The sequence below is a fragment of the Carcharhinus amblyrhynchos genome, chromosome 10, assembly GCF_965287045.1.
Source record: "Carcharhinus amblyrhynchos chromosome 10, sCarAmb.v2.hapA, whole genome shotgun sequence".
NCBI lineage: Eukaryota > Metazoa > Chordata > Chondrichthyes > Carcharhiniformes > Carcharhinidae > Carcharhinus > Carcharhinus amblyrhynchos.
This window is the reverse complement of record NC_137333.1, coordinates 108,233,692-108,260,695: the sequence shown is the minus strand read 5'-3', so window position 1 is coordinate 108,260,695 and position 27,004 is coordinate 108,233,692. Positions and strand designations below refer to the sequence as shown.

At 45.2% G+C, this 27,004-nt stretch overlaps 1 protein-coding gene across 2 annotated transcripts in view; it reads right to left on the bottom strand.

Moving 5' to 3' along the window:
• Positions 1–27,004, bottom strand: part of LOC145349273 (F-box/WD repeat-containing protein 7-like) — a 258,322-nt gene that overhangs the window by 42,022 nt on the left and 189,296 nt on the right. For both annotated transcript variants that reach the window (XM_080197782.1, XM_080197783.1), the window contains exons 6-7: positions 15,571–15,705; positions 12,064–12,187 (exon numbers count right to left, since the gene is read on the bottom strand). In XM_080197782.1, coding sequence (XP_080053908.1) covers positions 12,064–12,187; positions 15,571–15,705 — 259 coding nt within the window. The remainder of the gene's footprint in view (positions 1–12,063; positions 12,188–15,570; positions 15,706–27,004) is intronic.

The window sequence follows — 27,004 nt, the reverse complement described above, 5'->3', positions numbered from 1 at the left end:
CACCCTCCCAAAAAATGGGTCCCAGTGGTCCGGAAATCTAAAACTCTTCCAACTCTTAAGCCACACATTCAAAGGACAAAGAAAATTACAGCACAGGAACAGGCCCTTTGGCCCTCCAAGCCTGCACCAAGCATTCTGCCCGTTTGAACTAAAAATACCCTATCCAGCTGGGGTCCATATCCCTCCGACCCCATCCTATTCATGTACTTGTCTAGATGCCCCTTAAAAGTCACTAGCGTATCTGCTTCTACTACCTCCCCGGGCAGTGTAAAAAATCTGCCTCGTACATCTCCTTTAAACCTTGCCCCTCACACCTTAAACCTATGCCCCCCTAATAATTGGCTCTTTACACTCCAGGAAAAAGCTTTGACTATCCACTCTGTCCATCCCCCTCAATCATGGAGACTTCTATCAGATTGCCCCTCAACCTCCTTTGTTGCAGTGAGAACAAACCAAGTTTCTCCATCCTCTCCTCATAGCTAATGTGCTCCATACCAGGCAACATCCCGATAAATCTTTTCTGCATCCTTTCCAAAGCCTCCACATCTTTCTGGTAGCATGGCGACCAGAATTGAACACTATATTCCAAGTGCGGCCTACCTAAGGTTTTATTTAAAATACTTTTGAACAGATACATGGTTAAGGAAGGTTTAGAAGGATATGGACCAAACACAGGCAAAACACAGGGGTACATGTTCATAGCCCCTTGAAAGTGGAGTCACAGGTGGACAGAGAAGGCATTCGACATGCTTGGTTTCATCGGTCAGAACACTGAATACAGGAGTTGGGACATCTTGTTGAAGTTGTACAAGACATTGGTAAGGCCATGCTTGGAACACTGTGTGCAAGTCTGGTCACCCTATTATAGAAAGGATATTATTAAACTAGAAAGAGTGCAGAAAACATTTACTAGGATGCTTCCGGGACTGAGTTATAAGGGGAGGCTGAATAGACTGGGACTTTTTTCTCTGGATGCTAGGAGGCTGATGGGTGATCTTATAGAGGTCTATAAAATAATGAGGGGCATAGACAAGGTAGATAGTCAATATCTTTTCCCAAAGATAGGGGAGTCTAAAACTCAAGGGCATAAGTTTAAGGTGAGAGGGGAGAGATACAAAAGTGTCCAGAGGGGCAATTTTTTCACACAGAGCTTGGTGAGTGTCTGGAACAAGCTGCTGGAGGTAGTAGTAGAGGTGGGCACAATTTTATCTTTTAAAAAGCATTTAGACAGTTACATGGATACTTTATGTATAGAGGGATATGGGCCAAATGCAACAAATTGGGAATTGCTTAGAGATTTTAAACAAAAAAGGGCGGCATGGACAAGTTGGGCCAAAGGGCCTGTTTCCATGATGTAAACCTCTGACTCTAAATGGGACTGGTTCATTTTAGGAAGCCTGGTCAGCTTGGAGTAGGGCCAAAGGACCTGTTTCTATGCTGTATATCTCAATGAAATCAGAAAACACTTCCACACTAGGCTGCAAAAACTTGGAACTCTCTTCCACAAAACAGCAATTGATACATCCATTGCAAATCTTATCTAAAGTTATTAAGCAATATTATTGGAACAATGTAAAACATTAGTCAGACCACAGCTTGAGTAGTGTGTGCAGTTTTGGTCACCTCATTGCAGAACAAATGTAACTGCACTGGAGTGGGAACAGATGAGATTTACACGGCTTTTTGCGAGGCCTAGAATACTGCAGCTATGAGGAAAGATTGAGTAGGGTGGAACAGAGGAGGCTATGGGGAGATTAGATTGAGGATGCACAAAATCGTGAGGAGCCTGGAAAGAGTGGATGGGAAGAGTCTATTTACTTTGGTAGACAGGTCAGTGACTGGGAATAAAAAGAGGGGAGATGTCAAAAGCATTTTTCACCAGTGGATTGTAGGCGATTGAAATGTTTTTCCTGAAAGGGTAGAAGCAGAAACCCTCAATCTATTTACAAGGGGTCTGGATAGGTGTCTCAGGTGCTGTGGACCAAATTCTGGCTAGCTGGCTCAGTTTCTGGCCGATTCAGGCACAAAGAGCCAAGTGGCTTCTTTCTATGCTAGAGAACTTTTAATGACTCTATTAACGGAGTTGTGATGGGTGACTTTAACTTCCCCCATATTGATTGGGATTCCCTTGCAGCCAGGGGCTCGGATGGAGAGCAATTTGTTAGATGTGTCCGGGGGGCTTTTTGATACAATATGTTGACAATCCAACCAGGGAGGGGGCCAAACTAGACTTGTATTGGAGAATGAGCTGGGCCAGGTGATCCATGTTTCAGTGGGGGAACGTTTTGGGCTGAGCAACTACAAGATTTCGAGTAGCCATAGATAAGGACAAGAGTAGCCCTTGGGTGAGGGTGCGTAATTGGGCCAAGGCCAATGACATCTAAATTAGATAGGAACTGGGGAATGTGGATTGGGAGCGGCTCTGAGGGCAAATCCACATCTGGCATGTGGGAGGCTTTGAAAGGCCAGTTGATTCAAGTGCAGGACATGCATGTCCCTACGAAACAGCAGCATAGAAATGGCAGGATTCTGAAACCATGGATGACAAGGGAAATTGTAAGCTTAGTCAAAAGGGAAAAGGAAGGATATGATAGGTCCAGGCATCTAAAAACTGACAAAGTCCCTGACGTGTACAGTGAAAGTAGGAAGGAACTTAACTGTGGAATTAGGAGGGCTAAATAGGGCCATGAAATGTCTTTAGCAAACAGAGTCAAGGAAAATCAGTCCGATTCTTTGTTTGTTCTTTAAAATCCCAAGGCTTTTTATGCATATATTAGGCGCAAAAGGGTAGCATGAGAAAGAGTAGGCCCTCTCAAAGACAATGGAGGGAAATTATGTATGGAGCCACAGGAAGTGGGTGAGATCCTTAATGAGTTATTTGTGTCAGTATTCACCAAGGAGAAGGACATGACAGACGTTGAGGTCAGGGATGGGTGTGCGAATGCTCTTGAGAACGTCAATATATCAATATATCAAGCGGAGTGCCTCAGGATCTGTTCTGGGACCCTTGTTGTTTGTCATTTTCATAAATGACCTGGATGAGGAAGTGGAGGGATGGGTAAGTAAGTTCGCTGATGACACGAAGGTTGGTCGTGTTGTGGATGGTCTGGAAGGATGGCAAAAGTTGCAGCAGGACATAGATAGGATGCAGGACTGGGCGGAGAAGTGGCAGATGGACTTCAACGCAGATAAATGTGTAGTCGTCCATTTTGGCAGAACCAACAGGATGAACGAGTACACTATCAAGGGCAGAAGTCTGAGTAGTGTTGAAGAGCAGAAGGATCTTGGGGTCCGGGTCCACAGGACTCTTAAATCGGCCTCGCAGGTGGAGGAGGTGGTCAAGAAGGCGTATGGTGTACTGGCCTTCATTAATCGAGGGATTGAGTTTAGGAGTCGGGAGGTAATGCTGCAACTTTATAAGACCCTTGTCAGGCCTCATTTGGAGTATTGTGCGCAGTTCTGGTCGCCTCACTATAGGAAAGATGTAGAAGCTATTGAGAGGGTACAGAGGAGATTTACAAGGATGATGCCTGGACTGGGAGGCATGCCTTATGAAGTTAGGTTGAGGGAGCTGGGACTCTTTTCCCTGGAGAGACGAAGGTTGAGAGGCGACCTGATAGAAGTTTACAAAATGTTGAGAGGAATAGATAGGGTGGACTCTCAGAGGCTATTTCCCCAGGTTGAAATGGTTGCTACGAGAGGACACAGATTTAAGGTGCGGGGAGGGAGGTTCAGAAGTGATGTTAGGGGTAAGTTTTTCACTCAGAGGGTGGTGAGTGAATGGAATCGGCTGCCGTCAGTGGTGGTGGAGGCGAACTCGCTGGGGTCTTTTAAAAGACTTCTGGATGAGTATATGGGGTTTAATGAGATTGAGGGTTATAGATAGGTCTGTAGGTTGGTAGGTGTTGATGTGATCGGCACAACTCGTGGGCCGAAGGGCCTGTTTGTGCTGTAGTGTTCTATGTTCTAAAGGAAGTGTTGAGTATCCTAAATTGCATTAAGGTTGACATGTCCCTTGTTTAAGAAAGGAAGCAGGGATAATCCAGGAAATTATAGGCCGATGAGCCTGACATCAGTGGTGGGGAAGATGTTGGAGAAGATGTTGAGGGATAGTTGATATGCACATTTGGAAGAAAATGGACTGGCTAGTGACAGTGAGCATGATTTTGCACAGAGAAGGTCATGTCTCAGCAACCTGATAGAGTTTTTGAAGAGATGACAAAGATAATTGATGAGGGAAGGGCTGTGGATGTAGTTTATCTGGACTTCTAGTCACTCATCTGGAGCTGGGCCTGCTTCCAGAGTCACAGTGTGGCTTCCGCAAAGATTGTGGGACTATTGACATGATTTTTGCTGCGTGCCAACTTCAGGAGGAGAGATGTCAGGAGCAGAATCATGAGCTCTACACAACCTTTGTCGACTTCGCAAAAGCCTTCAACACTGTCAGCCGACAAGGCCTGCAGAGGATCATGTCAAAGTTCGGCTGCCCCCTCAAATTCATTCAGGTGGTACGCCAGTTCCATAATGGCACAATGGCCAGAGTACTGGATGGTGGAGGATCCTGAGGCATTCCCAGTCACCAATGGCGTCAAAAAGGACTGTGTTTGCACCTACACTGTTCAGCATGATGTTTACTGCCATGTTGAATGATGCCTTCCAGGACAGTGTTGCTGAAATCAGCCTCAAGTACAGAGTGGATGGGAAGCTCTTCAACCTGAGGAAACTTCAAGCTATTACCCAAAGTGAAGGAGACTGTTCTGAGATTTCCTCTTTGCCGATGACTGCACCCTGTAAGCTGGCTCACAGCCAGGAGATGCAAATCAGTATGGACAAATTTTCCACAGCTTGTGACAACTTTGGACTCACTTTGGTAGGAATAACAGATGTGTCGAGTATAGGGCTAACGGGAGGACTTTGAATAGTGTGGAGGAGCAGAGGGATCTAGGTGTATGTGTACATAGATCCCTGAAAGTTGGGAGTCAAGTAGATAAGGTTGTTAAGAAGGCATACGGTGTCTTGGCGTTTATTGGTAGGGGGATTGAATTTAGGAGTCGCAGCGTGATGTTGCAACTGTACACAACGTGTGCAGTTCTGGTCCCCACATTACAGGAAGGATGTGGAGGCTTTGGAGAGGGTGCAGAGGAGGTTTGCCAGGATGTTGCCTGGTATGGAGGGGAGGTCCTATGAGGAGAGGCTGAGGGCTTTGGGGTTGTTTTCGCTGGAAAGAAGACGGCTAAGAGGGGATCTTATTGAAACATATAAGATGATTAGAGGTTTAGATAGGGTGGATAGTGATAGCCTTTTTCCTCTGATGGAGAAATCTAGCACGAGGGGGCATGGCTTTAAATTAAGGGGTGGTAGTTATAGGGCGGATGTCAGGGGTAGGTTCTTTACCCAGAGGGTGGTGAGGGATTGGAATGCCCTGCCTGCTGCAGTTGTAAATGCGCCTAGTTTGGGGGCGTTTAAGAGATCCGTGGATAGGTTTATGGACGAGAAGGGATTGGTTTAGGTTAGTGGGTCATTGTTTTGTAACTGGTCGGCGCAACATCGTGGGCCGAAGGGCCTGTTCTGCGCTGTAATGTTCTATGTTCACCATCAACTGTAAAAAGACCAAAGTCATGCACCAGCCTGCTCCTCATGCACCATACTCAGAACCCATAATTACGATCAAAGGGCAGAAACTACAGGCAGTGGACCAATTCACTTATCTTGGCAGCATCCTCACCCAAGCAGTGACTATCGATACAAAAGTTAATCGCAGAATAGCAGAGGCAAGCTCTGCTTTCAGTAGACTATGCTCCACTGTATGGGAACGTTGAGGAATCAGCCCAGCAACAAAACTGTACGTCTAGGGCGCTGTGGTACTCACTACCCTCCTGTACGCCTGTGAAATGTGGACTGTGTAACGAAGGCATGCAAGACAGCTCAATCATTTCCAAATGACTTGTCTTCGCAGAATATTATGCATCAGATGGCAAGACAAAGTACCAGACACTGAAGTTCTCTTCAGAGCAAGTCTACCATCAGTCCACACACTGCTGATGAGAGCACAGACCCGGTCGGCAGGTCATGTCATCCGTATGTCAGACGAGCACATATCCAAGCGGCTCTGTTTTGGGGAACACTCTGCTGGAACTCGCATGGAGGGCAGAAGAAACGTTACAAAGACATGCTCAAGGCCTCCCTGAAGTAATCTGACATAGACACGACCACCTGGGAAACTGGCACAATACCACCCTACCTGGCGCTGCCTCATCCACAAGGGCCGTCAAGCTCACAAAGCAAGGTACATTGCTGAAGCACAATTTAAGCACAAGCTGCGCAAGTCCAGAGCCACCAGCGCAACAACTACAGTGTCTACACAAGTCTGTCCAATATATACCAGTCATGATGTGGGTATGCCGGCGTTGGACTGGCGTAAACACAGTAAAAAGTCTGACAACACCAGGTTTTAGTCCAACCGATTTATTTGATAATATACTCACAAGCTTTCGGGGTTAGTCCCTTCGTCAGGTGAATGGAGAGTTCTGGCCTCAGACAGAGCATATAAAGCACAGACAGTTTAGAGATTACTGATTAGAATGCGAATTCTTACACCTAACCTGCTGTTCAAGACCTGAAGTGGCTGATAATGTGAGTGGAAGGAGCACTGATCACAGTTTAAAGAGATGTGTATTGTCTCCAGACAGTACAGTAAGTGAGGTTTTGCAAACCCAGGCAAGTCACGGGGGTTACAGATAGTGCGACATGAACCCAAGATCCCTGTTGAGACCGTCCTCATGTGTGCGGAACTTGGCTATCAGTCTCTGTTCAGCGACTCTGCGCTGCCGTGTGTCGTGAAGGCCGCCCTGGAGAATGCTTACCCGAAGGCCAGAGGCTGAATGCCCGTGACCACCGAAGTGTTCGCCAACAGGAAGGGAACAGTCCTGCCCGGTGACTGTCGAGCGACGCTCATCCATCCGTCGTCGCAGCGTCTGCATGGTCTCCCCAGTGTACCATGCCTCGGGACATCCTTTCCTGCAACGCATCAGGTAGACAATGTTGGCCGAGTTGCAAGAGTATTTACCATGTACCTGGTGGATGGTATTCTCACGTGTGATGATGGTATCCATGTCGATGATCCGGCATGTCTTGCAGAGGTTGCTGTGGCAGGGTTGTGTGGTATTGTGGTCACTGTTCTCCTGAAGGCTGGGTAGTTTGCTGCGAACAATGGTCTGTTTGAGGTTCCGGCAGTTCCGATGCGCCACAGCGAAAAACCGCACCGATCTCCTCAGAAGGCAAACACAGGACACAGTGGACAGAGTACCCTTCGTCGTCCAGTACTTCCCCGGAGCGGAGAAGCTACATCTTCTCCGGAGTCTTCAACATATCATTGATGAAGACGAACATCTCGCCAGGGCTATCCCCACACCCCCACTTCTTGCTTTCAGACAACCACACAACCTCAAACAGACCATTGCTCGCAGCAAACTACCCAGCCTTCAGGAGAACAGTGACCACAATACCACACAACCCTGCCACAGCAACCTCTGCAAGACATGCCGGATCATCGACATGGATACCATCATCACACGTGAGAATACCATCCACCAGGTACATGGTAAATACTCTTGCAACTCGGCCAACATTGTCTACCTGATGCGTTGCAGGAAAGGATGTCCCGAGGCATGGTACATTGGGGAGACCATGCAGACGCTGCGACGACGGATGGATGAGCGTCGCTCGACAGTCACCGGGCAGGACTGTTCCCTTCCTGTTGGCGAACACTTCGGTGGTCACGGGCATTCAGCCTCTGGCCTTCGGGTAAGCATTCTCCAGGGCGGCCTTCACGACACACGGCAGCGCAGAGTCGCTGAACAGAGACTGATAGCCAAGTTCCGCACACGAGGACGGTCTCAACAGGGATCTTGGGTTCATGTCGCACTATCTGTAACCCCCGTGACTTGCCTGGGTTTGCAAAACCTCACTTACTGTACTGTCTGGAGACAATACACATCTCTTTAAACTGTGATCAGTGCTCCTTCCACTCACATTATCAGCCACTTCAGGTCTTGAACAGTAGGTTAGGTGTAAGGATTCGCATTCTAATCAGTAATCTCTAAACTGTCTGTGCTTTATATGATCTGTCTGAGGCCAGAACTCTCCATTCACCTGACGAAGGGACTAACCCCGAAAGCTTGTGAGTATATTATCAAATAAATAGGTTGGACTAAAACCTGGTGTTGTCAGACTTTTTACAATATATACCAGGACATTCCATGCCCAAATTGGCTTGATCAGTCATCTTCAGACACATCGCATCCAGCCTCAAAATGACTAACGGTGTTGTGGTCTTCATCAACGACGATGGACAAACAACAGTAAGGCAAGAAACCACATGCAGACTGGCATGACAAAAACTAATATCACATGGTGTTTCAGGTGGGTTGGCTAGATAGACACAGAACTGGCTTGGTTATAGAAGACGGAGCATAGTGGTGGAAGGGTGTTTTTCAGAATGACGATTTGTACCTAGTGGTGTTCCACAGGAATCAGTGCTGGGACCTGTTGTTTATAGTAGAACACAGAACATTACAGCGCAGTACAGGCCCTTCGGCCCTCGATGTTGCACCGACCAGTGGAACCAATCTAATGACCCTCTAACCTAAACTATTCCAATGTTATCCATATGCCTATCCACTGATCATTTGAACGCCCTTAAAGTTGGCGAGTTCACAACTGCTGCAGGCAGGGCATTCCACGCCCTTACTACCCTCTGAGTAAAGAACCTACCTCTGACATCCATCCTATAATTACCACCCCTTAATTTAAAGCTATGTCCCCTTGTGTTAGCCATCACCATCTGAGGTAAAAGGATCTCACTGTCCACCCTATCCAATCCATTGATCATCTTGTATGCCTCAATCAGGTCACCTCATAACCTTCTTCTCTCCAATGAAAATAACCTCAAGTCCCTCAGCCTTTCCTCATAAGACCTTCCCACCATACCAGGCAACACCCTGGTAAACCTCCTCTGCACCCTTTCCAATGCCTCCACATCTTTCTTATAATAGTATATATATATATATACACACATACACACATACACACACACACATATATAGTGTGTGTATATATATATATATATATATAGTATATAAACACACACACTATATATAGTATTATATTATATATAAATGATCTGGAGGAAAATGTGGGTGGGTTGATCATTAAGTTTGCAGATGACACGAAGATTGGTGGGGTTGCTGATAATGCCAGGGATTGTCAGAGGATACAAACAGGATATAGATAGATTGGAGACTTGGACACAGAAATGGCAGATGGAGTTTAATCCAGACAAATGTGAGGTGATGCATTTGAGGATCAAATTTAGGTGTGAGTTATACTGTAAATGAACCCTTCAGAACATTAATATACAGAGGCATCTGGGCGTGCAGGTCCACAGTTCCCTAAAAGTGGCAACACAGATGGCCAAGGTCATTAAGAAGGCATGTGGCATGCTTGCCTTCACTGAGTACAAGAGTTGGGAAATCATGTTGCAGTTATATCAAATCTTCGTTAGGCTGCATTTGGAGTATAGAACATAGAACATTACAGCGCAGAACAGGCCCTTCGGCCCACGATGTTGCGCCGACCAGTTACAAAAACAATGACCCACTAACCTAAACCAATCCCTTTTCGTCCATAAACCTATCCACGGATCTCTTAAACGCCCCCAAACTAGGCGCATTTACAACTGCAGCAGGCAGGGCATTCCAATCCCTCACCACCCTCTGGGTAAAGAACCTACCCCTGACATCCGTCCTGTAGCTACCCCCCCTTAATTTAAAGCCATGCCCCGTCGTGCTAGCTTCCTCCATCTGAGGAAAAAGGCTATCACTATCCACCCTATCTAAACCTCTAATCATCTTATATGTTTCAGTATTGTGTGCAGTTCTGGTCACCACGCTACCAGAAGGACATGGAAGCTTTGAAGGGAGTACAAAGAGTGCTGCCTGCTCTGGAACAAACTAGGATTGTTTTCACTGGAAAGACGGAGGCTGACAAGAGACCTGATGGAAGTCTAAAGAATTATGCGAGGCATAGAAAGGGTGGATAGGCAAAGGCTTTTTCTGAGGATGGAGGTATCAATTACAGGGGAGCACAGGTTCAAAGTAAGAGGGAGAAAGTTTAAGGGAGATTTGCGGGGGAGGTTTTTCCACAGAATATGGTAGGTGCCTGGAATGCACTGCCAAAGGAGGTAGTGAAAACAGGCACATTAGCAACATTTAAGAAGCATCTGGATGGTCCATGAACAGAGAGGAAAGAGAGGGATACAGACCGAGTAAGGGCAGAAGGTTTTTTTTTAAACTTTAGTTAGGGCATCATGATTGGCACAGGTTTGGAGGGCGGTAGGGCCTGCTCCTGTGCTGTACTTTACTTTGTTCTTTCATCTTACATGGGGCAAATGAGTCTGAAATAAAATTATGATCTCAGTAAATGACTGAAGCTTGAGATGGCTTGTTCTTGTGATTATCTGTATGATCCTGTAGGCTAAGACAGACAGCCCTGTCTTACATGTGAGATCTTGTCAAAAGTCTTGCTGAAAACTATGTAGACCACATCAACCATGCAACCCTCATGAATCCTCAATACCGCCTCAAAAAATTCAATCAAGCTCATCAGATACGAACTTTCCTTAACAAATCCATGCTGATTGCCCTTGATTATTCTGTGACTTTCTAAGTGACCGTTATGTCTTTGCATCATTGGACAACCCTTCTAACATATCAAATGCCTGGTCACTTCTGCAATTCAGCAGGAGAAATCTCGCATGATCTTCCTCTCCTTTACTTGGGTCTGATGGCCATTGTGAATCACCTTGGGATATCATCCCTCATCTAAGCTGCTGTGATAATACATGGCATTAAGAGCTCATTGTCACTGTTTCAAATGTTGCAGCTTATTCCAGAAAAATGCCAGAAATCGCACAGAGACACAGCAAGCAACAGCACATTAAATGTGCGCTGGGAACTAATTAGAAACTGAATCAACTCCATCAGATCAAGCACTAATGATAGCGCTTCATGAGTCACGTACAGAAAATGCTGGAAAACTTCAGCAGTATGTGCAGAGAGAGAATAGAGCTGAAGTTTTGAGTCTGGATGACCTTTTGTCAGAGCTCAAGGAGAAACTGAATGAGAACACCAATTCAGCCAGATAGAGGAGGGGGATGGTGGATGGGGATTGTTCAGGCCTCTGTTCAAGGAAATAGCAAAGACCTCTCAGGCCATCCTGGTGGTAAATAGAGGTGTCCATCCTGGTGGGAAATAGGGTAGTAAGGGCGTGGAATGCCCTGCCTGCAGTTGTGGACTCGCCAACTTTAAGGGCGTTCAAATGGTCAGTGGATAGGCATATAGATAATATTGGAATAGTTTAGATTAGATTAGATTGTGCCAACCAGTGGAACCAATGTCGAGGGCTGAAGGGCCTGTACTGCACTGTAATGTTCTATGTGTCGGAGGATTGGACACTCATGGTGATGAAGAGGTGGTTTGGGCCAGAAAACTGGAAGATCTTGATGTGATGTAGGGCATCAGGAGAATGGTGGATATAGATGGGAAGGAACTGGGCAGGAGCAGAGAGGAAGGAGTAAAGATAGAAGAAATGAGTTCATTGGGGCAGGAACACACTAGGAGGGTCTGGTAATCTTTGATCTGTCCTGAGATTGGTGTTCTCAGTTCAACAGACATAGGGATGCAGCAGCAAACCTGAGGAAAAATCTGGAAAATGGGCCAAAATTCTCCCTCCTAATTGTGTGGGTGTAAGAGAAAAAAAATAACAAGATTGGAAAGAAAAAGCAAATATTCAATTATGCTTTGGTTCAATGTAACCAAGGAACCTGCAGTTTCTCAAAAGAGTGTTGAAAATTGATGAATTAATTGGCAAATGACGTTTGATCAGAAACCACAAGCTGCCAAGAATAATCACTGTTATTTCAAGAGTTGAATTTTGGTTATCACTGTCAGCGCTTGGACATACCTGGCAATTATGATGTGAACATGCCACCATTTCTACACTCACCTTCTTCCCTGCATTTCTCTCTCCAGAGCAGATTATCCTCAGCCAAGATGCGCCAATACCGACAAGTCTGTGCTGCCCGCAGCAGGTCCCGAGGCTCCAGAAATGACAGGACGTAGAGTGCCAGCTGCAAGGCAGAAACAGCAGACACTATAAACCTGCTCCAAACACAGTGACTGCTGATTACAGATTCAGGAGGAGATCCAATATTAAAACAGAATCAATCTGAAAATTGAAGAGTAAGAACTTTGAAAATATTATCACTGCTCTGAAATAGTTTAATACCAGTCCGATAGGCAATCGCCCTCAATTACATCCTATTCTTTCACAGGATGTCATTGTCATTAGCTCGGCCAACATTTATTGCCCATGCCTAGTTGCCCAGGAAGGTGGTGGGGAGCTGCCTTCTTGGACCACAGCAATCCCTGTAGGGAAGGTACTGCAGGACTATTCGGGAGGGAGTTAGCAGAAATGCTGATAGTGCCAAGTTATGCAACATCATTCGAACTGCAGATGGCAAGATATATCTGCATGCTGTCTTCTAGATCGTGACTGAAATATCCATGGCAGCTCTTCCTCTCATCTTTTCTCATATAACTCTCTGTTCCCCTCAATTTCCTTCTCTCTCACATGCTTGTCCAGATTCCCCTGAAAGAGTATCTATACTATTCCTTATAACCATTCCCTGTGGTACTGACTTCCACATTCTCAACAAAAAGTTTATTTTAAATTCCTTACTGGATTTTTTGATGCCTCTTCTATATTGATCGCCTCTAGTTGTGCTTTTCCCCACAAGAAAATACATTCTCTCCATATCCACTCTTCGGAAAACCTTTCAGAATTTGGGACATCTCAATGAAGTCACAGGAGACCAGCATGCCAATGCTTTCCTGATCTATATACCCAGAGATTTCTGGCATTTTTCTCATAAATCTCTGCACCCTCACCACAGTCTATATATAATTTTTACATTATAGTGATCAGAACGTCGTGTAGTATTGAATGTGATCTAACGAAGGTTCAGTACAGGGTTATTATAACTTGCCTACTTTTCAATTTCCTCCCTCTTGAAATAAAACCTAGTGCTTGGTTTGCTTTCTGTTGTATTTTAGCCCCCCACTCCCTCCCAACTGGACCCAAGGCAAAGGGAATTCTGGACTATATGCTCAAAGGACAACAATACAAGAAGGTAGAACATATGCCTTAGCTGTGCAATCCCTGGTTAGGCCACACTTGTAGTAGTGTGAGAAGTTCAGGGTACCACACCTTCGAAAGCATATGCTGGCCTTGAAGGGACTGTAGCAAAGGAAAGGCCTTGCAGGCAGAGGGTGTGGTCAAGAAGGCGTATGGTGTACAGGCCTTCATCAATCGAGGGATTGAGTTTAGGAGTCAGGAGATAATGCTGCCACTTGAAAAGACCCTAGTCAGACCCCACTTGGAATACTGTGCACAGTTCTGGTCGTCTCACTACAAGCTATTGAAAGGGTGCAGAGGAGATTTACAAGGATGTTGCCTGGATTGGGTGGCATGCCTTACAAGGATAGGTTGAGGGAGCTCGGTCTTTTCTCCCTGGAGAGATGAAGGATGAGGGGTGACCTGATAGAAGTGTATAAGATGTTGAGAGGTATTGATCGGGTGGATTCTCAGAGGCTTTTTCCCAGGGTTCTCAGAGGTTTTTTCCAGAGTTGAGGGGGTTGAACTATGAGGAGAGGCTGAATAAACTAGGCTTGTACTCGTTAGAGTTTAGAAGAATGAGGGGAGATCTCATTGAGACATATAAGATGATGAATGGGATGGACAGGATAGAGGTGGAGAGGCTCTTCCCGCTCAGAAAGGACAGTAGGACTCGAGGGCACAGCCTCAAGATAAAGGGGGGGGGGGGGGAGCGGTTTAGAACGGAGTTGAGGAGGAACTTCTTCACTCAAAGGGTGGTGAATCTCTGGAATTCTCTGCCCGTTGAAGTGGTGGAGGCTGCCTCGCTAAATATTTTTAAGACACGGGTTGATAGGTTTTTGATAGGCAAGGGGATTAAGGGTTATGGGGAGAGGGCGGGAATGTGGAACTGAGACACGACAGATCAGCCATGATCTTATTGAATGGTGGGGCAGGCTCGAGGGGCTAGATGGCCTACTCCTGCTCCAATTTCTTATGTTCTATGTTCTTAGGACTGAAATGGTCGCTACAAGAGGACACAGGTTTAAGGTGCTGGGGAGTAGGTACAGAGGAGATGTCAGGGGTAAGTTTTTCACTCAGAGGGTGGTGAGTGAGTTGAACTGGCTGCCGTCGATGGTGGTGGGAGGCAAACTCGCTGGGGTCTTTTAAGAGACTTCTGGATGAGTACATGGGATTTAAAGGGATTGAGGGTTATAGATAGGCCTAGTAGGTAGGGATATGATCAGCGCAACTTGTGGGCCAAAGGGCCTGTTTCTGCTGTGGTGTTTTATGTTTATGTTTTATCCACTCGATCAATACCTCTCAACATCTTATATACCTCTACCAGGTCACCCCTCATCCTTCGTCACTCCAAGGAGAAAAGGCTGAGCCTCCCTCAACTTATCCTCATAAGGCATGCTCCTCAATACAGGCAACATCCTTGTAAATCTCCTCCACACCCTTTCTATGGCTTCCACATCCTTCCTGTAATGAGGTGACCAGAACTGAGCACAGTACTCTAAGTGGGGTCTGATCAGGGTCTTACAAAGCTGCAACATTATCTCTTGACTCCTAAACTCAATTCCTCGATTGATGAAGGCCAGTACACCATACGCCTTCTTAACCACAGCTTCAACCTGTGCAGCTGCTTTGAGCGTCCTATGAACTCGGACCCCAAGATCCTTCGGATCTTCCACACTGCCATGAGTCGCACCATTACTTGTGACGATAATAACTTTGAAATTAAAAACTTTGAACTAATGTAAGCCTTTTAGTTCTAATGATGTGGATTTGCTAGCATTGGACTGGAGCAGGCACAGTAAATAGTTTTACAACACTAGGTTAAAGTCCAACAGGTTTATTTGGTAGCACGAGGTTTTGGAGCACTGTTCACCTAATGAAGGAACAGCGCTCCAAAAGCTCATGCTACCAAATAAATCCGTTAGACTTTAACCTGGTGTTGTGAGACTACTTACGTTTAGTTCTAGACAGCTGGTCACAGATAGTGAGTGATGAAAATTGTCAATCTTACGAGTCAGAGCTGATATTTTTCAGCCATGACAGCCTGTGGGAGAGGTTCAACAGAGCCGTTGGTGCCTAAAAAACTGAACCTTCACATCAGTCTACAGTGAAAGAGATAGGATAGAAGATTAAAAATCTCTGAGCAGCTGCAGATGCAAACTTGTTATAGCAATTCACAGGCAAGATAAACAGGAAAGAAACCTGGTCAAGCAGTGACTGGCTTGACTGGGGCAAGCCTCTCACGTCAATTTTACTGTGTGCTCTGTGACTGTTAATACTGTCGCTCATGCTCCACATCAGTAGCTGACAAGGGCTCATGACCACTCAAACACGTACCTCTTTTGGAAGGAGGGAGATGAAGTCCCGCTGGAACTGAGGCTCGATGACCTGCATCATGTATTTGATCTGAGATGTCTCGCAGCGATCGATGAGCTCATCTAATGCTAGGAGCTTCTCAGGACCACTCCACTTCTGTGGAACAAAAAGAAAAAGGTCAGAGGTTAAAGCATTAAGTTCTAACCTTGGCATTCAGCTATTGGCAGGAACATTTACAAATATCAAAGTGTCAACACTCCAGTTACATGCCAGAACAGCCAGTTATAAGTTTACAAACAGAGCACAGATCAGAGATAGAGCTAAGACATCAATCCAACACACTTCACTAAGCATGACACCAAAGGGAAGTACAGGATGCTAAATTTATCCAAAATCATGGTCTATTAGAATGTTTTCACTTTTCTATTTGATTTCACTCCTCCCATCCCAGTACTTTAGAAAACAATGATCTACATTAAAAGCTCAAAAATGCGAGCAATCCTCTGACATATGGCTACTCAGGATGAACACAGTAAGAAGTCTCACAACACCAGGTTAAAGTCCAACAGGTTTATTTGATAGTAAACCCATAAGCTTTCAGGTGACCACTGACGAAGGGGCAAAAGAAACAGCAGAAGTAATAGCAAATGCATTAGTTGTAATTTATAAAAATTCGCTGGACTCTGGGGAGGTGCCAGCTGATTTGAAAACAGCAAATGTAATGCCACTGTTTAAAAAAGGAGGTAGACAAAAGGCAGGTAACTACAGGCCGGTTAGCTTAACATCCGTAGTTAGGAAAATGCTGGAATCTATCATTAAGGAAGAAATAGCAGGACACCTGGAAAAGAACAGCTCAATCAAGCAGACGCAGCATGGATTCATAAAGGGAATGTCGTGTTTGATTAATTTACTGGAATTTTATGAGGATATAACGAGTGCGGTTGACAGAGGGGAACCGGTGGATGTGGTGTATTTAGATTTCCAGAAGGCATTCAATAAGGTGCCTCACAAAAGGTTGCTGCATAAGATAAAGGTACACCGAGTTGGGAGTAAAGTGTTAGCGTGGATTGAGGATTGGCTATCTAACAGAAAGCAGAGAGTCGTAATAAATGGGTGCTTTCCAGTTGGCAATGTGTGACTAGTGGCGTGCCGCAGGGATCGGTGCTGGGGCCTCAACTATTTACCATATACACAGACAATCTGGAGGAGCGTAGGGTAATAAAGTTTGCGGATGACACAAAGATGAGTGGGAAAGCAAATTGCCTGGAGGACACAAAGTCTGCAGAGAGATTTGGATAGGCTAAGTGAGTGGGCAAGGATCTGGAGATGGAGTATAAAGTTGGTAAGTGTGATGTTATCCACTTTGGAAGGAATAATAGTAAAATAGATTATTATTTAAACGGTGAAAAATTACAACATGCTACTGTGCAGAGAGAACTGAGGTCCTTGTGCATGAATCACGAAAACTCAGTTTGCAGGTGATCAAGAAGTTAAATGGAATGTTAACCTTTATCGCGAGGGAGATGGAATATAAAAGCAGAGTGGTCGTGCTGCAACTGTACAGGGTACTGGTGAGGCCACACCTAGAGTGCTGTGTACAATTTTGGTCTCTTTATTTAAGAAAGGATATATTAGCTTTGGAGGGGATACAGAGAAGGTTCACCAGGTTGATTCCAGAGATGAGGGGGTTAGCTTATGAGGAGAGGTTGAGTAGACTGGGCCTATACTCATTGGAGTTTAGAAGGTTGAGGGGAGATCTTATGGAGACATAAGATAATGAAGGGGTGAGACAGCATAGAAGCAGCAAGGTTATTTCCACTTATAATGGAAACAAGAACAAGGGGGCATAGCCTCAAAATACAGGGGAGTCAATTTAGAACAGTTGAGGAGGAACTTCTTCTCCCAGAGGGTAGTGAATCTTTGGAATTCTCTGCCCAGTGAAGCAGTAGAGGCTACTTCGTTAAATGTGTTTAAGTCACAGATAGATAGTTTTTTAACCAATAAGGGAATTAGGGTTATAGGGAGCAGCCAGCTAAGTGAAATTGAACCCACTATCAGATCAGCCATCCATTTTGGCAGAACCAATGGGATGAACGAGTACACTATCAAGGGCAGAAGTCTGAGTAGTGTTGAAGAGCAGAAGGATCTAGGGGTCCGGGTCCACAGGACTCTTAAATCGGCCTCGCAGGTGGAGGAGGTGGTCAAGAAGGCGTATGGTGTACTGGCCTTCATTAATCGAGGGATTGAGTTTAGGAGTCGGGAGGTAATGCTGCAACTTTATAAGACCCTTGTCAGGCCTCATTTAGAGTACTGTGCGCAGTTCTGGTCGCCTCACTATAGGAAAGATGTAGAAGCTATTGAGAGGGTACAGAGGAGATTTACAAGGATGTTGCCTGGACTGGGAGGCATGCCTTATGAAGTTAGGTTGAGGGAGCTGGGACTCTTTTCCCTGGAGAGACGAAGGTTGAGAGGCGACCTGATAGAAGTTTACAAAATGTTGAGAGGAATAGATAGGGTGGATTCTCAGAGGCTATTTCCCTGGGTTGAAATGGTTGCTATGAGAGGACACAGATTTAAGGTGCAAGGAGGGAAGTTCAGAAGTGATGTTAGGGGTAAGTTTTTCACTCAGAGGGTGGTGAGTGAATGGAATCGGCTGCCGTCAGTGGTGGTGGAGGCGAACTCGCTAGGGTCTTTTAAAAGACTTCTGGATGAGTATATGGGGTTTAATGAGATTGAGGGTTATAGATAGGTCTGTAGGTTAGTCGGTGTTGATGTGATCGGCGCAACTCGTGGGCCGAAGGGCCTGTTTGTGCTGTAGTGTTCTATGTTCTATGATCTTACAGAATGGTGGGGCAGGCTCGAGGGGCTAGATAGCCTACTCGTGCTCCTATTTCTCATGTTCTTATGTTCTAAATGTGACTCCACATCAACAGCAATGTGATTGACTGTTAAATGCCCTCATGGATGATCAATAAATTCTGGCCCAGTCAGCAACAGCCACATCCCATGTACAAATAAAAATGGTAAATAAGTGCAACTCAATAGCATTGTCGACAATACCTTTCATCACTTTGCTGATGATCAAGAGTAGGCCAAGGAGCAAGTAAATGGCCAGATTGGATTAGATGTTTCGTTTTAAAGGACTGGACATACCAGGGCAATGTTTCACCTTCAGGTAGGTGCTAATGCAGTTGTACTGGAACAGCTTGGTGGGGAGGGCTGAAGAAGGGTGCAACTGTCTTATGCACTTGCTTGTTGAGCTCAGCCAAAGACGGGGATGTTGATTGAGCCCATTCGTCAATTGTCCACTGCCATTCAATATACGTGGCAGGACTATCAAGTATTTCTCTGATCTGTTGATTGTGGGATCACCTAGTTCAGTCCAAGCATATATTCCTAAGTTGTTATTTCACCAGACTGACACCTCATTTTTGCATTCAATCTCAGTTACTGGGCGGGATATCATGGCCTCACTTGTCCCAAAACCGTAAAATCCTTCAAGGTCAACAAACTTTCCCATGCTCCGCCTCTCATCCGCTCCAATTCCCATGGCGGGTGGGGCAGTAAAATTCCGGCCAATGTGTTTTAGTATGCAGATGATGATTGTATGAATGCTGCCTCCAAAGTAGAGCTTCAGGTCCTTATTAACTCCATGTGTGGACCTTTCCCCATATCCTGGGAGCCTCTTCTCAACAAATATAGACATAAAAAACAAAATTCATCATAGGCACATCCAGATAAAGACCGACTGAGAAAGATCTCAAACCAGAGACTACAATCACAGTTCACAAAGACAACAGTGATCTGTGTGCTCTTATTTGCTTCAGATGGCCTACAACAGACACCTCAAAAGCAGTGGAGAACCATCAGTGATGTCCTTGCAAGATCCTCCAAATCTGATGGCAATAAATGCATTCCAAAAACAACCTCCTCTCCCCAAACAACAGGGTGCTTCTCAGTCAAAACTGTTCCACCTCATGGGGGCATGTTGTTCCTGCACAGACTTGGGAAGCTACAGTCCTACTCTGAACTCAGTTATGGCAGGAAACTTCCAGGGAAACAAAGGTAACGCTATAGGTGAGTAACTCACTGACTGACTCCCCAAAGCCTGTCCACCATCTACAACGCTAAAATCAGGAGTGTCTTGGAATACTCTCTACTTACCTGAGAGAATGCAGCTTCAACGCCAGGACAAAGCAGCCCAACTGATCGGCACCCCTGCACCACTTGACATGACATCTGACTCATCGTGTTTGCACTGGCTGTCCAAATGAGCAGTTTACTTCATGCCATTCTCCCGCCTTCTCCCCATAACGCTTGTTCTTCTTTTTCAGATAACAGCCTAACATTCATCTAGAAGAACAGCAGTTCTAACTTTGTCAGTCTACCTTCTCAGTTGAATACCTTATCCCGAGTACCATTTTCATGAATCTTTTCTGCACCCTCGACTTACCTCATCACCAGCAGGCTGGGAACTATAACTCCCAGCATGTCCTGAGAGTTTCTGCACATATGCAGACTGGGAGTGGGCTCTGCATGTGTAGCACAGCATTTGAGAGTTCTCAGGCCATCAGGATTAAGAGAAAAAAAGTGTAGAAACAGGGTCATCTGACCCAGGAGCGTAGCACTGCAATGGGAAGAGTATTTGATGCAGGGGCCAGGGAGATTTCCAAAAGCTACGAAGAAGAAGCAGAGAAAGAGGCTCCAAGACCAAAAAGAGCTACGGGCAGCAGGCTTTAATGTGGTAAAGACTCTGGAAAAATCCTGGCAACCAAAGATTGGAGCAGCAGGTTGATGGCTCTGTGCTGTGGGTCAATCCGGTGACAGTAACCCTTTAGAACAACTATCTTCTGCTCAGTGTAGCTGAAAAGTTGAAGCTGTGCTTGCGAGTTAGTGATGGAATACAGACTCTGGGAATCCAGGGGATGAGACTAAAACCTTGTGAGTGGGCTGTGGTTGAGGCCAGAGTTGGAGCAACTATTGGAGAGAATTCAAAGAACAAAGCAATACAGCACAGGAACAGGCCCTTCGGCCCACCAAATCTGTGCCACAGATGCCTCTCTAATCTATTTTCTTGCCTCTACATGGTCCATATTCCTCTATTCCCTGCCTATTTTGACTCAGTATGTAGATAGGCCAACTAGAGGCGAGGCTATATTGGATTTGGTGCTGGGAAATGAGCCAGACCAGGTGCTAGATTTGGAAGTTGGGGTGCATTTTGGTGATAGTGACCACAATTCGGTTACGTTCACCTTAGTGATGGAAAGGGATAGGCATGAACCTCAGGTCAGTAGTTTTAGCTGGGGGAAGGGTAATTATGAGGCTATTAGGAGAGAATTAGGAAGCATAGGTTGGACTAGGAGACTACAGGGGCTGGGAACGTCCGAAATGTGGAGTTTTTTCAAGGAGCAGCTACTGCGAGTCCTTGATATGTATGTCCCTGTCAGGCAAGGAGGAATTGGTCGAGCTAGGGAACCGTGGTGCACTAAAAAAGTTGATTCGCTGGTTAAAAAGAAAAAGGAGGCTTATGTCCGGATGAGACTTGAGGACTCAGGTAGTGCACTAGAAAGCTTTACATTGGCTAGGAGAGAGTTAAAGAGTGAGTTAAGAAGGGCTAAAAGAGGACATGAGAAGACTTTGGCTGATAGGATTAAGGAGAATCCTAAGGCGTTCTATAGATATGTTAAGAACAGAAGGTTGGTTAGGGCAAGATTAGGGCCAGTTAGAGACAGCAGTGGGAAGTTATGTGTGGAACCGGAAGAGATTGGAGAGGCATTGAACCAATATTTCTCTTCGGTGTTCACGCAGGGGGACATAAATGTAGCTGTGGAGAACACTGGGTTACAGGGTTGTAAACTGGACAGTATTGCAGTTGATAAGGAGGATGTGCTAGATATTCTTGAGGGTTTGAAAATAGATAAGTCCCCTGGGCCGGACGGGATTTATCCTAGGATTCTCTGGGAGGCAAGAGAGGCGATTGCAGAGCCTCTGGCTCTGATCTTCAGGTCGTCGTTGGTCACCGGTATAGTGCCAGAAGATTGGAGGATAGCGAATGTTGTCCCATTGTTTAAGAAGGGGAACAGAGACTTCCCCGGGAATTATAGACCGGTGAGTCTTACTTCTGTTGTGGGCAAGGTTTTAGAAAAAATTATTAGGGATAGGATTTATAGTTATTTGGAGAGTAATGAATTGATTGGAGATAGTCAGCATGGTTTTGTGGAGGGTAGGTCATGCCTTACTAACTTCATTGAGTTTTTTGAGAAAGTGACCAAAGAGGTGGATGGGGGTAAGGCAGTTGACGTGGTATATATGGACTTTAGTAAGGCATTTGATAAGGTTCACCATGGAAGGCTTCTGCAGAAAATGCAGATGTATGGGATTGAGGGTGATTTTAGGTAATTGGATCAGGAATTGGCTAGCAGACAGGAGACAGAGGGTGGTGGTTGATGGAAAGTATTCGTCATGGAGTTCAGTTACAAGTGGTGTGCCTCAGGGATCTGTTTTGGGGCCACTGCTGTTTGTAATTTTTATAAATGATCTGGATGAGGGTATAGTTGGGTGGATTAGTAAATTTGCTGATGACACCAAAGTCGGAGGTGTGGTAGATTGTGAGGAAGGGTGTCATAGTTTACAGAGAGACTTGGACAAGTTGCAGAGCTGGGCCAAGAGGTAGCGGATGGAGTTTAATGCGGAAAAGTGTGAGGTAATTCACTTTGGCAGGAATAACAGATGTGTAGAGTATAGGGCTAACGGTAGGACTCTGAATAGTGTGGATGAACAGAGGGATCTAGGTGTATGTGTACATAGATCCCTGAAAGTTGGGAATCAAGTAGATAGGGTTGTTAGGAAGGCATACAGTGTCTTGGCGTTTATTGGTAGGGGGATTGAATTTAGGAGCTGCAGCGTCATGTTGCAACTGTACAAAACTCTGGTGCGGCCGCACTTGGAGTATTGTGTGCAGTTCTGGTCCCCACATTATAGGAAGGATGTGGAGGCTTTGGAGAGGGTGCAGAGGAGGTTTACCAGGATGTTGCCTGGTATGGAGGGGAGGTCCTATGAGGAGAGACTGAGGGATTTGAGGTTGTTTTCGTTAGAAAGAAGGCGGCTAAGAGGGGACCTTATTGAAACACATAAGATGATTAGAGGTTTAGATAGGGCGGACAGTGATAGCCTTTTTCCTCGGATGGAGAAAGCTAGCACGAGGGGGCATAGCTTTAAATTAAGGGGTGGTAGTTATAGGACAGATGTCAGGGGTAGGTTCTTTACCCAGAGGGTGGTGAGGGATTGGAATGCCCTGCCTGCTGCAGCTGTAAATGCGCCTAGTTTGGGGGCGTTTAAGAGATCCGTGGATAGGTTTATGGATGGAAAGGGATTAGTTTAGGTTAGAGGGTCATTGCTTTTTAACTGGTCGGCGCAACATCATGGGCCGAAGGGCCTGTTCTGCGCTGTAATGTTCTATGTTCTATATTCATGTATCTATCCAGATGCTTCTTGAACGATGTTACAAAATTAGCTTCCACCACTTCCTCCAGCAGTGTGTTCCAGGCATTCACCGCCCTGTGTGAGAAAAACTTGCCCTTTACATCTCTTTTCAACTTTCCCTCTCTCACTCCCAGTCCATGCCTCTGAGCAACTGACCCTTCGACCCTGACTCTCCATTCTATCCAAGCCTGTTATTATCTTGTAAACCTATATCAGGTTCCCCCTTCATTGTCTGACACACCAATGAAAACACTCGAAGTTTGTTCAACCTTTCTTCATAGTCCATATCCTCCAAACCAGGCAACATCCTGGTAAACCTCCTCTGCACCCTTTCCAACGCATCAGCATCCTTCCAGTAGCACATCAACCAGAATTGCACACTCCAATTCTCCAAATGCGGCCTAACCAAAGTCTTATTACAGCTGCAGCATAGTTTTCCAATTCCTATATTCAATGCCCAACGTTACACGCTTTCTTGACCATCTTGTCCATCTGAGTTGCCACCTTCAGGGAACTGTGGATCTGCACGGCTACATTCCTCTGCATGCTAATATTTCTAAGGGCTCTACTATTTAATGTATACTTTCCTTCCACAGCAGACCTTCCAAATCGCATCACTTCACATTTATCCATGTTAAATTCCATCTGTAAACTTTCAGCCCAGGTCTTCAGCTGATTTACATTCTGCTGTATCCTCCAATTTTTGCATCATCTGCAAATTTACTCATCAGACCATCTACATTTTCCACCAAATCATTTACATATATCTATTACAAACAGAGGCCCAGCACTGATCCTTGTGGAACACCACTTGTCACAGACCTCCAGTTAGAAAAGTACCCTTCCTCGGCTAATCTATGCCCAAGTCAGTTTTTTTTAAACCAGCGCACCCAGGATCCCATATGACTTCACCTTCTGTATCAGCCTGCCATGAGGAACCTTATCAAAGGCTTTTCTAAAGTCCACGTATACAACATCCACTTCCTTGCCCAATATTTTTGTCACTTCCTCAAAGAACTCAATTAGGTTTGTGAGACACGACCTCCCTTCAGAAAACCATGCTGCCTCTCGCGAAAAAGCCTCTTCGAGAGTCATAGAGGTTTACAGCATGGAAACAGGCCCTTCAGTCCAATTTGTCCATGCCGCCCTACTTTTAAAAACCCCTAAACTAATCCCAATTGCTCACATTTGGCCCATATCCCTCTATGTCCATCATACACATGAAACTGCCGAAATGCTTTTTAAAAGCTAAAATTGTACCTGCCCCTACTACTACCACTGGCAGCTTATTCCAGACACTCTCCACCCTCTGTGCGAAAAAATTGCCCCTCTGGACACTTTTGTATCTCTCCCCTCTCACCTTAAACCTATGTCCTCTAGTTTTAGACTCCCTATCTTTGGGAAAAGATATTGACTATCTGCCTTGTCTGTGCCCCTCATCATTTTATAGCCCTTTAAAAAGGTCACCCCTCAGCCTCCTACGCTCCAGAGAAAAAAGTTCCAGTCTTTTCAGCCTCTCTTTATAACTCAATCCATCAAGTCCCGGTAGTATCCTAGTAAATCTTTTCTGCACTCTTTCTAGTTTAATAATATCCTTTCCATATTAGGGTGACCAGAACTGCACACAGTATTCCAAGTGTGGTCTTACCAATCTCTTGTACAACTTCAACAAGACGTCCCAACTCCTGTATTCAATGTTCTGACCAATGAAACCAAGCATGTGAGTGCTCTCTTCACCATTCTGTCCACCTGTGACTCCACTTTCAAGGAGCTATGAACATGTATCCCTAGATCTCTTTGTTCTGTAACTCTCCCCAACACCCTACCATTAACTGAGTAAGTCCTGCCCTGGTTCAATCTACCAATGCATCAGCTCGCAATTATCTAAATTAAACTCCACCTGCCATTTGTCAGCCCACTGGCCCAATTGATCAAGATCCTGTTGCAATTGGCGATAACTTTCTTCACTGTCCACTATGCCACCAATCTTGGTATCATCTGCAAACTTAGTAACCACGCCCCTATATTCTCACCCAAATCATTAATATAAATGACAAATAACAGTGGGCCCTACTAATCCCTAAGGCACACTACTAGTCACAGGCCTCCAGTTTGAAAAACAATTCTCTATAACCACCCTGTGGCTTCTGTCAAAAAGCCAATTTTGTATCCATTTAAATACCTCACCCTGAATCCCATGAGATTTAACTTTATGCAACAACCTACCATGCGGTACCTTGTCAAAGGCCTTGCTAAAGTCCATGTAGACAACATCAACTGCACTGCCCTCATCTACCTTCTTGGTTACCTCTTCAAAAACCTCAATTAAATTTGAAAAACATGATTTTCCGCTCACAAAGCCATGCTGACTGTCCCTAATCAGTCCTTGTCTCTCTAAATGCCTGCAGAACCTGTCTCTCAAACTACCTTCCAACAATTTACCCACCACAGGTGTGAAGCTAACTAGCCTGTAGTTCCCAGGCTTTTCCCTGCAGCCCTTTTTAAACAAAGGGACAACATTTGTCACTCTCCAATCTTCAGGGCCTCACCCGTGACTGTCAATGATTCAAATATCTTAGCTAGGGGAGCCGCAATTTCCTCCCTAGCCTCCCACAACATTTCTTCCAGAGGACAGTACATTCTGTCCCTAAGAGTCTTCTCCAAAAATTTCCCCACCACTGAGGTAAGGCTCACAGGCCTGTAATTTCCCAAATTGTCTCTTCTGCCCTTCTTAAACAGCGGAACAATGTTAGTGACTCTCCAATCCTCTCATACCTCATCCGTGACTAAAGAGGATACAAAGATTTTTGCCAAGGCCTCAGCAATTTCTTCCCCCACCTCTCTCTATATATTGGGATAGACGCCATCTGACTCTGGGGACTTGTCCACCTCAATATTTTTCAAAACATTCAATACTTCCTCCCTTTTTATCTCAACATGTCCTAGAATGTCAACATCCTCTTTTCTACACACTCCATCTACTACATTCTTCTCCTTTGAGAATACTGATGCAAAGTACTCGTTAAGGATCTCACCCACCTTATCTGGCTCCACACACAAATTCCCTCTGCTGTCCTTGAGTGAACCTAACATTTCATTAGCTACCCTCTTCCTCCTTATATACACAAAAAGCCTTGCGATTATCTTTTAATTATAGAGTTATAGAGATTTACAGCATGGCAATAGGCCCTTGATCCAACATGTCCATGCCGCCCAGTATTTACCACTGAGCTAATTTCAATTGCCCGCATTTGGCCCAAAACCCTCTACACCCATCCTACCATGCAAGTGTCTAAATGCTATTTAAAAGGCAAAATTGTACCCCCCTCTACTACTACCTTTGGCAGCTTGTTCCAGATTCTCACTACCCTCTGCATGAAAAAATTGCCACTCTGGATCCTTTTATATCTCTCCCCTCTCACCTTAAACCTATGTCCTCTAGTTTTAGACTCCCCTAGCTTTGGGAAAAGATATTGATTATCTAGCTGATTTATGCCTGTCATTATTTTAGAGACCTCTAAGATCTCCTCTAATCTTTCTACACTCCAGGGAAAAATGCCCCAGTCCATCCAGCCTCTCCTTATAACTCAATCCATCAAGTCCCAGTAGCATTCTAGTAAATCTTTTCTGCACTGTTTCTAGTTTAATAATATCCTTTCTATAATAGGGTGCAATCCTGCCCACAAGAACATTTCATGGCCTCTTTTTGCCTTCCTCAGTCCCTGTTTAAGCTTTCCTGCTATCATCGTATTCCTCAAGAGCCTTATCCATTTTCAATTTCTTGAAATTTATGTATGCCTCCTCCTTTTTCACTAAGCTCACAATCTCTCATCATCCAGGGTTCTTGAATCTTGCCATTTTATCAAAGAACAAAGAAAATTACAGCTCAAGAACAGGCCCTTTGGCCTTCCAAGCCTGCACCGACCATGCTGCCCAGCTTAACTAAAACCCCCTACGCTTCTGGAGACCATAT